Source organism: Pelmatolapia mariae, linkage group LG8 (genome assembly GCF_036321145.2).
Source record: "Pelmatolapia mariae isolate MD_Pm_ZW linkage group LG8, Pm_UMD_F_2, whole genome shotgun sequence".
In the NCBI taxonomy this organism is placed as follows: domain Eukaryota; kingdom Metazoa; phylum Chordata; class Actinopteri; order Cichliformes; family Cichlidae; genus Pelmatolapia; species Pelmatolapia mariae.
In genome coordinates this window covers 15,518,880-15,530,992 of record NC_086234.1, presented here as the reverse complement: position 1 = coordinate 15,530,992, position 12,113 = coordinate 15,518,880, and the positions used below count along the sequence as shown (strand labels likewise).

At 40.7% G+C, this 12,113-nt stretch overlaps 1 protein-coding gene across 1 annotated transcript; it reads right to left on the bottom strand.

The window, feature by feature from the left end:
- Window positions 1–2,079: 2,079 nt before the first annotated feature.
- LOC134633142 (glycylpeptide N-tetradecanoyltransferase 2-like) lies at window positions 2,080–7,812 on the bottom strand. Its single transcript, XM_063482006.1, has 12 exons — window positions 7,741–7,812; window positions 7,525–7,633; window positions 7,170–7,314; window positions 6,015–6,133; window positions 5,758–5,849; window positions 5,040–5,156; window positions 4,735–4,905; window positions 4,382–4,490; window positions 4,098–4,268; window positions 3,779–3,946; window positions 3,265–3,402; window positions 2,080–2,490 (listed from the first exon to the last, which is right to left on the bottom strand). The coding sequence occupies exons 1-12, from the start codon at window positions 7,755–7,757 to the stop codon at window positions 2,467–2,469; spliced, it is 1,380 nt and encodes a 459-aa protein (XP_063338076.1). The 5' UTR covers window positions 7,758–7,812; the 3' UTR covers window positions 2,080–2,466.
- Window positions 7,813–12,113: the final 4,301 nt, after the last annotated feature.

Genomic DNA, 12,113 nt, shown 5'->3' with positions numbered 1-12,113 from the left:
GCAAATAAGATGTTTTCCAGATGGTCTCACATTGTGGATCAGGGTGTGATGGTACTCCAGCCCCAAACAATGACAGAGCCTCCATCATGTTTTACAGATGGCACTGACTGTTGTACCTTTCTTTTGACCTCATTCTTCTGACCCTAATGTCAACGAAGATTTGAACCAGAAATGTTTCATTTGGATTGAGCACGTAAGACCTTTTGCCACTGATTTTCAGTCCAGTTATTGTGTAATGTGGCATATCTTTGCTTTTTCTTCCTGTTTTTCTTTCTTAAGACTGGCTTCTTGACAGCCACCCTTCCACTGAGACCATTTCTGATGAGATTTCAGTGAATAGTTGACTGAACATCTGCAGAGCCAGATGCATTTCTCAGGTCCTGTGTCAGGTCTTTGCTGGATTTTTTTCCCTCTTTCTTAAGGACATGTAGGTTTATATGCAGTTTCTTCCTTTGTCCTCCATTTGTCCGGTTTATGCCAAGTTTACAGCTAACAGCGCTTTGACCTTGTTGGTGCAGAAATTGGCATTTTTCATAGATTCAACTAAAGAATTGGGAACAAATTATGTGTTTTGCAACAGGCTCATAGTAGCAAAGTGCCTAAAGACACCATTTAAAATAAGGTCTTTGCTAAGCTGTTTTGTGCAGACACAACTGTGGTTTGTCCCTTGAGTTAGGTATGTCTTCATGCTTAAATGATTCATAGGTTGGAGTTAAGAGGCTTAACAAACAAACCGAAAGCAAGAAAAAAAAATTCAGTTCCTTCATTCAAGGCCACCTGAGCAGTAGTTCTCAAGTAAAGGCACCATATATTTAAAAAAAAAAATGAGGGAATGCTTAAAACCTATGTACAATGAACAGCTTTTACACTGTACTGTCTTTCAGGAGAGAAAGTAAAACAAAAATTTAATATGTGTAATTTGTCTTTTTTTCATCAAACATAACAAACAGGTTACAAACTGGTTATTCTGAAGCAATGCGGTCAGCACTTGATTTCCAGAATGTCTAAGATGTAGACAAAAAACAAAACTTCCTGCTGTGTGATAGATACAGATTTATAGATTGTGATAGCATTATTCACTTTACAGCATTTTCCTTTGGTTTCTTTGCTGACTGTTAGCCCTACAGAGAAAACCCCCCCAGAAATGCTCATTAATGTTTCACTTTCACACTTCTGGAACAAATCATGCCTAGTTGAGATTTAACTTGAATGGCTTCATTCCTGTCATGGTGTACTTGGAAACTTAAAGTGAATAGCAAGAGCAGATAAGAAGACAGACTGGTTTGTGTGCATATGTGTGTGTGTGTGTGTGTGTGTGTGTGTGTGTGTGTGTGTGTGTGTGTGTGTGTGTGTGTGTGTGTACTGTGTTTACATATCTTTGTGGGGGCCAAAAAGTGGAAATTTACTATACTTGTTGGGACCAACAGCCCTTATGGGGCCACGTCCCCATGAGTTTGAAAGTATTTGTGAGACTCAAAATGTGGTCTTAGTGTCAGGGTTACAAATAAGTTATGGTAAGGGTAAGGATTTGGGTTAGGCATTCATTTTTGATGGTTAGTGCTAGGGTACGCGGCTAGGGATAGCATTATGTCAATTAGATTTCCCACAAAGATATGAAAACACGACTGTGTGTGTGAGTGAGTGTGTTTGTGTGTGTGTGACTCTAATGCCTTTGTCTTCCAATAATGTTTTTGTGCTGGTTGCACTCTATCAAGAGTCATGCCATCACAGGTTATATGAGTTTCCTCTATTAGTCAGAGACTAATAGACTAATACAGCATCATGCCCTTCTGTGAGTGCTCGCGCGCACACACACACACACACACACACACACACACACACACACACACACACACATGTGTGTATTTATATCCTTGTGGGGACATCTCATTGACACAATGCTTTCCCTAGCCCCTTACCCTAACCTTAACCATCAAAAATGAATGCCTAACCCTGACCCTTACCCTAAACCTAACCATAACCTAATTGTAACCCTGACACTAAAACCACATTTTGAGGCTCAAAAATGCCTTCAAACTCGTGGGGACCGGGATTTTGGTCCCCACAAGGGCTGTTTGTCCCCACAAGTATAGTAAACTACCAATTTTTGGTCCCCATGAAGATGTTAATACCCGTCCACACACACACACACACACACACACACACACACACACACACACACACACACACACAACTTAATTCTCCATTACGTCAAAAACAATTCGTCCCTGTTACTGAAAAACTGGACCCAATGAATATCTGCCATAAAGATCAAACATGCATCTAGACATTTAATTCAGCCTTTATTCCTCTTCTTGATTTTTGAATACACGTGTTTTGCACGTGTTTTTCCCCCAAAACCCCAAATTCCCCTTTGCTGATACTGATGCAGTTTGACGTCCAGTCTCCTGAAAATCCTTTCACTTCCTTCACCGCTCTGCCACTCTGCCCTCTTCCAGTAGCAGGTCAGTTGGGGAACACAAAGCCAACCTGTGAAGCAAACGTCCATTGTATGAATTACTGATGAGCAACAGCTACCAAGGACAGGAGACGCCTACACTGAACCTTACAGGGCGGATTCACAAACATTTTTGAGCAGTTTCTGACATTGCCATTTTATTTATTTACTTTTTAAACCTGACATGACAAAAGGAATGTCAACTCATAATGTAGCAACTTGTCAAACACAAAGTATTCACAGCCGGAATCATACTTCCATTTATTGTCTATTTTAATCTAAATGGGATTATACTTTATAAAATAAACATCATGTTATAATAAACCTGTCTTGAAACTTGAGGCCATAAACTAATTCAAAAAGTATACAACAAAGTGTTAAATCAAGTTAGACGTAGCATCATTTTCTCATCGTCCTCGCCGTAATCTGACTTCTACTTGAAGTCATAGTAGTCACCCTCTATTAGTCTTTAAAAAATGTACATGTAAGGCATTTGCCAGGACAGGAATCTATTGGGTCCTGTAAAAAACTATGTATACCCAATGATTAAATAGCATGTGGAACTACTTAGAGCAGCAATAACCTGCAGTAGTGGTTTTCTATACAACTTGCCACATCACCATGGAGGAATTCTGTCCCACTTTTCTTTACATTCGATGCACTGAACCCACAATCTGACCCAAAACAAAACTCAGTGCTTTGACCCAAGGTTAGACAATAAAGTGGTGGACCAAACAGATTGCATGTAAATGTAAAGAACGACAGTAATAGCTCTTAACTGATTGCAACATTAATGCACTGAATACCTTGTCTGGGCTCATATTAGGACACATCCAGTTGTACAAGTAGTAATGAACGCTCTGGTCACTGACACTGAACTTGAGCTTCTCCAGGAAACTCTTGTTGTCCATCACCTCGATGGCAGAGAAGACGTCAAAACCTTTCTGTTAGCGAGGGGACGAAAAACAATAACATTACCATTATATACACAAAATCAATTATACACAGCTTCATGGCTTACAGCATATGAAGTGGAGTGAAACATAATGCCACATTATTCAGTTTTTAGATGATAAATGGTGATATAAAGTGGTCATAGGTGTGAATGGGACTGTGAATAGTTAGTCCTGCAACACACTAGCAACCTATCTAGGCATTACTCCACCTTTTGCCCTACGACAGCTGGGATAGGCTCCAACCCCCCACCCAACCAGAGACCAGAGACTAGGGTAACGAATATGAGGATGTACTTTGGCCTCTGTAAAGGATCCCTGGCTCCCATGCTTTATATGAACTAAGTTTTTACAGTGACACACTCACAGACTTTGCCAGGACCAGGGTGTCCTCCATGAGGTCGACCAGCTTCGTTCTAGTAGAGACAACATAAAGGAGGCGAGCTCCTCTGAGGCTTTTGTGGACCGGGTGATTCAGCACTCTCGAGGAGAAGCTATAGAAACTCACTATATCTGTCAGGGCACCATTATCACCCTGTGTGGAAGGAGAGGAGGCAAATACATTTTTAATGACTACAGCATAATATCATTTTAAACCCCCCCCCCCCAAAAAAAAGAACCCCAGCAAAAAAAAGTTTTTTTCCTTCTTCGATATAATTTAAAGTAGAGATACAGTGAGGTCAGACCTCGACCACATAGGTGTCGATCACATTCTCCCTTGGAAGCAACAGATGCTCTACGTCTTGCACAGACAAGATGGGGCTGAGGTGAAACTTGCAGAAGTTTGTCTGGAGTAGTGAATCTATCCCCAGGATATCTTCTCTGGTCATAGGGCGCAGACCTTGCACTTTTGTCACCTTGGAAATAATTCAAGCGAGGTGAATGAAAACAGGAGAAATGCTTTCGAGAAGTGCTGCAGTAGCAACATGCAGCAGTAAACTTCTGTCTCTAGATGGCGGCACAGACTAACCTCAGGTAAGCGGTTGAACTTCAGAGCTCTCTGCAGGTTCATGCTCTGTCTCAGTGCTGGGTGGTTGACCTCCATCAGCTTACGAGGATTCAGTGGGCGATGCCAAAGTCTAAAAGGATTTATTTGACAGAGACGTTCCTTCATAAATAAAACACGAAATGTAACCTAAGTGAAGCATACACAAACACCTAAATGTATAATTAGTTATTGTAGATAAAGGCGGAAGAGTCTGGCATCCATGGCAACGTGACAAAAAGGTGCTGATTTTATTCCCTTTTGCACCATGCAAAGCTCATATGTATCGCTTTCCTTTGCCTTTAAATTGTGACTCAACTATGTGTGGCAGCTACTACCTGCAGGAGCTTATTGGTGTGGGCAGTACTATGCCAGTGGTGTAGACAGCCTGGCAGAGCCCCTGCTGGTTGACCCGTCTGGCGAGCTCTCGGATCAGCACTGGAGTCATTCGCTTGAGGCGGAGCTTCTTATGAACACACAGGAATTTGACCTGTACCACCCGCCTCTCCCTGCAGAAACATTTTGAGTCCCAGCTTTGAGATGTTCACGAGGAAATTGCCACGGTTACGTGCTCTGAATGCGGGCATCACTCATCAGACTTCACACAAACACACATCTTTGCATATATTTATGAGCTACTCACATCTCATAAATGCGAACATCTGCAGGAACAGCAGCGATGAAGCCGACTAACTTCTTATTGGGGTCTACTCTCACACCGCAGTGCCAGTGAGCCACCCAGTTAGGAGGCTGTAGAGCCCTTAAGAGAAAACAAATAATGCTGTTTGCAGCACAACACTCATTTCATATAGACATAGTTCACTACACCCTGAAAAAAAAAGAAAGAACTCAGCATGATGTGAATTCAGAGGCTGAATGAATGCAGCAGTTTTTTCAACCTCAGGGCCAAACACTTGTGCCAATTCCTGAAAAGATAGCGCTAATTATTCATTTCAAAGTAAATGTTATTATATTTTGATGCAAGTAGCCCCGAAGGTACTGCTTTATGGAGATCACTGCCAAAAAAAAACCAAACAAAAAAACCAAAACAGCAGTGACGACATTAAAGCAGAGGCTTGTTAAAGATATGATGTGTTAGGTCAGGTTGGGAAGTCAAAAAAAAGAAAAAAATGTCCTTTAAAGACATTTAGTGTTTTAATTCGGTGTAACGCAGAGGCTGAAAGCAAAGCACTGTGATTACACAGAGCAGAGTCCAGCTGTGAATCTGTAAAAATCTATGAAGTATGCCTGAGCCGTATGTGTGTGTATGTCTGTGTGTTTCTCTATTAGATAAGAGGTTTTAAAAGGTATTAATGCTAAAAAGTAGACATCAAAAGGCACTACATCTTTTCGGAGCTTACCACTGCAGATATTCCAGAGAGAAGTCAAATCTGGTCGTGTTATCATCTTCTTCCATGTAGTTCTCATTTAGTAGACTGCATAGTTCTTTCAACTGAAATGATGGAAAACCGCTGAATTGGACTCATTTTATTTTAAATAGCATTTTATTTTCCTGAGCCATACACTAAGAAGTTGGTCCTTTACTTCTGAAATGCTAGAAAAAGACTGTCATATTTTTTCTGTTATTGCATACAACAACCTACAATAAATAACTTACCACTGGAGGGCTGCTCAGGTCCAGAGTATCCCAGGAGAAGCCCTGAGGTAGTGAGTAGGGCTCATTCCGGATACTTGCCTCACCCTCTACTATTGGGCCATGAATTGTAATGCTGTCACCTGAGGGCAAAGAAATAGACATGTCTGCATCGAATGACATTCAGATAACACTATTCTCAGTACAAGTGAATGAAGGAGTGATGTACAAATGCACTTTTTATACTATATACTATAAATTTACAATATATTTTCAAAAGGCCAACATAAAGTCAGTGTTTCAGGACTTCTTATCATATGTAAAAGCAAAAGGAAGGTCAGCTGAGCATAAAATAATATGCAACTAAGACAATTTAAAATAATATACATACATATATATATATATATATATAATGAGAATGTGATATCATACAGATGCCAGAAACAGTGGAAGAAAAGAAAAATCTGTTTTCCAGAAGAGGTCCTGTATCTTGCCCACTAACAATCCATACGTGTAGCTGTGATACGTTTTGCTGTAAAATGTAAGAATGCACCAATACAGTGCAAAAGATTACATATGAAATATTGACAGAATTGCAAAATTAAATATTTCTTACAGTGTACTGACAAACTGAGAGGACCAAAACTACTCCTTTCTTTGTATACAGACAAAGAAAGCAGCCAGTCCAGGCTGTATGTAAAAGATATGACTCAGCTAAGGGCCATAATTTGAAAAATCAACATTTCAGTCTATTCAGTAAGGATTGAAACTAGCAAGTGTGACTGTGAACTCAACATAAGACAATCACTATACTTTCATGGAATTATTGTTTTCCTATTGAGTCCTTTGTAACTGGAGTTATTTTTGCAACCACGAGACTGGACACAGAAACAAGTAACCCAATCATGTTGGGTTAGCTAAAGCTCCATAATTACCTTGATTATTAAACTACCTTTCTTATAATGCCTTGTTTGTCTAGTCTGCTAAAACCAAAGTTTATAAAGATTTTGCTATCTTTGGACAAACTTGGACAAGCTTGTTTAATTTTTCTATTTGTGCTAAGCTACGCTAACCCACAGCTGCCAGAATTCTAGCAGACAGACCAAAGAAAAAGTTTAGTGTTTTTATTAGTGCTTTCTTTTTTACGAGTATGTAGACGTTTTCTGAAAGACGAATTACCCAGTTTGGGGACAGGTTGCGTGTCCCAAAAGCAGTAGGTGTGTTTTTTGGCCTGCTGCAGGGTCTTTGGCAGACCTGGCTCCAAGGAGAAGAGGTGAAGGGCTCTCTGGATCTCCTGCTGCTTCTTCTCTGGCAAAGCATCCAGCTAGTACAGAACATGACATTGAAAGGACAGGTCATTGTGCAAATATCCCACCTAAGGAAGTAAAAGTTTGACTGTCAAAAAGAAACGAAAAATCAGCTACAGCTAGAATACAAATGCACTGAAAACGAAATGTTTCCAGCAGCCAAATATTCATAGTCCACAAACAAAACATATTGAATATCACAGTCAAACATGCACAAAAAAACAAACCATGGCGAACGGGTCTCTTGGCCCCTGTGGTCTCCAGGCATCGTCCCCCTTTTTCTTCTTTTTGCTCTTCTTAAGGCTGCCATTCTTGTCATCTGCCAGCTTCTCATCACTGAAAGACATTTTTAATGCCCTAAAGTTCCCGTATATTCCTCTGTACTCAATACTGAAACTTTAGATGTTCAGTTAATGTAAAACAGAATTTATTGTTGTACTTACTACTTTGACTCAGCCATTGTAAGCAAGTGTGACTCCTTGAAGCTGAGGGTGAACTGGTGGTGTTTTGTGGGTTTTTCATCTCTTATCTCTGCAAGCAGTGAGGGGAGGAGGGCGGACGCCTCAGTTACCCAACCCAGCTCCCACCCAGTGGACAGATAACCGAGAACAATATGGACAATTACATATGACTTCTCACGGTCTTCATATGTCAGACTGCTGCTAAATAGAGCCCTCTGGTAGATTAAAGCTTATAGCAGCTTGATCCAGGTAGAGGTTTTAATTGGTTGGGGCTGCCTAATTACAGAGTTCCCATACAGGCACCCTTTTAAAATTCAGCACTTTTCCAGAACTTTATATCTCCTGTGGACTTGACGATCTTTGTGCTTTTTCAGCACAATGTAAGAAAACACGGCTAATTTGACCATATAATCTCACTGAGGATTTTTCTGCACACAAGCAAATAATAGCGATTGAATTCAAATATTACCAAAATATTAAAGTAACATCAGTTTACAGTTTAAAGTACTAGGGAGTAATAAGAGCTCAATGTGGCTGAAATACAGTCACTTGCCAATTAATTAGGTACACCTGTTGGACTGCTTGTAACTCAAAAGTCTATCAGCCAATCAAATGGACGCAACTTAGTGCATCTAGGCCTGCAAGCATGATCTCAATGACCTGTTGAGGTCTAAACTGAGCATCAGCATGGGGAAGAAAGGTGGTTGAAGTGAATAACTAGTGAGCGGCAGTTCTTTTGTTGATGCCAGAGGTCCAGACCAGACTCCTTTGAGCTGATAGGAAGGCAGCAGTTACTCAAATAACCACTTGTTACAACCAAGGCCTGCAGAAGATTGTCTTTGAACGCACAGCACATCCAACCTGCTAATAATAATACCTGTGTATTATTGACACATCATTGATATTTAATTTAGAAATACCACAATGTTCATCAACACACACATCAAGAGATCTGTGCTCTGCATATAAGATCAGCAGAGAACAAAATATTAAGGTGCCGATTGCTCTAATGCAGGAAAGACGGAGAGCTATTCCTTTTTTCTTTGAAGAGAAGGGAATTCTTAATTGTTTTGTAAGAGAGCAGAAAAACGGGTTTGTAACTTCAAAAAAGATTAATCTAATATGTCATTCTTACGCTTGAGTTTTTTAAATAAATAAAAGATCAAATAGTTACATAAAATTATGGCTTTTGTTCATGTCATAGTGCATGAACAATGCAGTCCATCAGCAGCTGCAGACTTTTCAAAGAGCTGTAATACTCTTTATTATGCAGCTCTGTATGTGAAAACACAGAGTGGCTGGAATAACATTTTGCTATGCCTGAAAAGTATTAATAATTTTGGGACAACTTGCTTTTTTATTGAATAAAATACAAAGCGCAGAACTTCTCCCCCGCTACAGTAATTTTGGCAAAATCCCTTAAGGGGAATAACAGTTTGTTGACTGCAAAATGTGTTATGACACAAAAATTTGTGCTCTCTGGTCTTAAGTTTAGGCATTTTCTTTTTGTTTCATAAGAGCTGATCTCCAGTTAGATTCAAACTAATCAGCTGCTTTTGGCCATGCTTTCTCCCTGCTGCCACTTTTGCTAATAATAATGATAATTCTGACATCTCTTGCATTGTGCATGACAAATATTCTCTTCCGTTATACCCCAGGGGAGGTTTATTGCGGTCCCTGAGGAGTCTGTTGCATACTTTATTGGATTCTTCTTGCGTGCATCCTCCTGAGTACTGAGCTCAATTCATCTGCATAACGATTTGTGCTATAAATGGTCCACTCCGCTTTGATCCGAGTGTTTTTTAACCAAAATATACATGTAAAATAGATGCAGCCTGCATCTTTTATTTATTTTATTTTTTTAAATGTGCACCCTGGAGCTATTTTTGTCTATACTTCTTGGTTCTGCTGTGTTATTATCCTGCCACTCAAAGCTAAATGCCAACAGAAGGATGCTCGTAACACCTGTCATCTTTCAGGGTGAGGCAGTGGAGTTACCTCAGACACAACTTCTGATGTGACAACAAAGAGACAGAGGGCAAGAGTGGGCACTGGAGCATGCTCATCTTGAGTTTCAGGTGCTTTAACATAATGTAACACTCTACAATCACAAATTACTCAAGGCCACTGCACTGCAGCTGCAAAACATGGTAGAGACAGCCGGTGGTAACTGGTGGCACAGCTTGCTCAGCTGCGCAACCTGAAGGCGCCAGTGGAAAGGGAGGAAGACGAGTTGATGACATTTCCAACTGATAGCCACACAATGAATTTCTAGTGAGCTGAAACAGCTTTTTAATAAATGTTATGTTTATGTTCATCTTCATACTAGCATACTTTTTTCTAGTTGAATCCCATTTCTCTTATAAAGCTGAAGTTTCCCCCAGAAGACATTAAAATTTAATCTTCTAACCGAGTCATAGTCCTGTCTGAAGGAGTCTGAAGGGGTACACCGACACGCGGAAAATAATTTACCAGTTATGACAAGAATAGGTAAAGCTTGATGAACTAATAAATTGAATGTGTCTGTGATGATTTCTGTCATAAGCTGACATCAAATGCATTTGCCAGTGCAGTTTCTTGCTCAAGATGATAGTGTTCAAAATCAGCATGTGCCTGGTGACCATCGAGTGCTATTATGAAGCCAGCATGAAAAGGATAAGATTTGCAGTTAGATAAAACTGGAATGTTCAGCCCCACACCATCATATTCATGAAAGGGAATATTAGGAAACAACCGATGAGGAGGCCAAGCTCCTATGAGGCAGACCTGTTACAGTCTGCGGTGTTTCTTTATCTGTTTCATTTTCTGTGTTTTTAGTGCATCTGGTAAGACAACAGCAAAATAAATCTCTTCATTGTCACTGGTTGCAATTGATCTAATTAAATTTTGCCCGTGTTTGTTTGGGTTTGGGTTTTATTGGTATGATGAAAGTACAGAGTAGCATTTTTTTTTTGTCAGTTTGGCTGAAAAGTAAGACAGTCCAAGTTTCCCTGTTTGGGCTACGTACATCCCATCCTGGATCCTGCGGTCCTTGTGGTAAGGTGGTCAGTGCCAGCTGTAGCTGTAACTCTTGACCTAAATGGTGGACACCCAAGCTACATGGAGTCATAAATCTGTGGAAGGAGTCATATCAAGCTTAGTTAACTTGCAGCGGATCAACTGGAATTCAGCTCTGACAACGGCTGAAGAAAACGGCCTTGGAGCAATTCTGACAAACTGACATGTGACTCTGGAAGAGGAACCAATGCTCTGCTCACACGTGTACAGCAGGGATGAGGTGCTGTTGAATCCTGAGAATGAAGGTGAAGTACTTTGAGAATCCACTGGTGTGCCTTCTTAAAGGAAGCACATTCTGGGGACAAAGGAGACAACAATGTCAGTGGTCGGTGAGGTTGCGGGCCCCTGGGTTGGACGAGATCTGTTTGAGGATCTGCTGTGGGGCTGTCGCGGTTGAGATATCTTTTCAGCAGCGAGGAGGTCTGGAGGTTAAGCTTTTCAAGAGGAGAGCAAGTCTGTTAGTCGAGAGTTTTCCGTCCTGGTGATGGAACAGCAGACCAGCTCTTTATCCTCTCAAGGATATCTGAGTTTGCCCAGCGAATCTACATGTGTTTAGTGGACCAGGAGAAGCGCTGCCTGTTTGTCAGATCTGTTGCTGGTGGGTGTTGGACTCTGCCAGCGCTGTCATTTGTCACCAATTCTGGTAATAATTTTTATGAAAAGAATTTCTATCTGCTGCAAAGTGGTGAAAGGAACCAATTGAGGTGGGTTGGCCATCTGCATACGATAACTCCTTGACACCTCCTAGGTAATAAATTTTGTGTGTGCCCTAATGGGGGGAGACCCAGGACATTGTTGAGAGATTATGTCTATTGATTGGCTTGGAATACCTTGGTGTTTCCACAAAGGAGCAGAAGAGGAATTGATGGTCCAGCAGGAGTAGCATATTCTCAGTCTGCTGGTCATCTGGAATTGGCCCGTCTAACTGCAGAGAGCTTTGTTGTCAGATAGAGACAGTTTACAAAGTTGGTGTTACAACCGATTAGTGGGTAATCATGTTGTTGTTGGTCTGTCACCCAGCAGAATTATAACATGCAAAGAGCTGAATTGAAACTGAGCATTAATAACAATGAAGACTGATCACTGCAGCCACTGTCAGTGCTTTTCAAATTGTATTTTCTGATCTTTGAAATTTTTTTTCACAGTTCTCTGTGAACTTGACAACCAATCAGCATTCTACAGATAGACAGTCAGGATTTTGAAAGACTCCACAGGAGTGTGTCTGCACATTTGCAGAACCATAAATTACACTTAAAAAGATGGCCAGGTGAGAGGGAGGTCTGATTTCGCTGCTTAGG

What these genes read in the sequence shown, in the direction of transcription:
- LOC134633142 (XM_063482006.1), bottom strand. An exon ending in GATGTTCGCATTTATGAGAT is followed by an intron (nt 4,906 to 5,039) that starts GTGAGTAGCTCA and finishes ATGTTTCTGCAG; the next exon opens with GGAGAGGCGGGTGGTACAGG. An exon ending in ACACCAATAAGCTCCTGCAG is followed by an intron (nt 4,491 to 4,734) that starts GTAGTAGCTGCC and finishes AAATCCTTTTAG; the next exon opens with ACTTTGGCATCGCCCACTGA.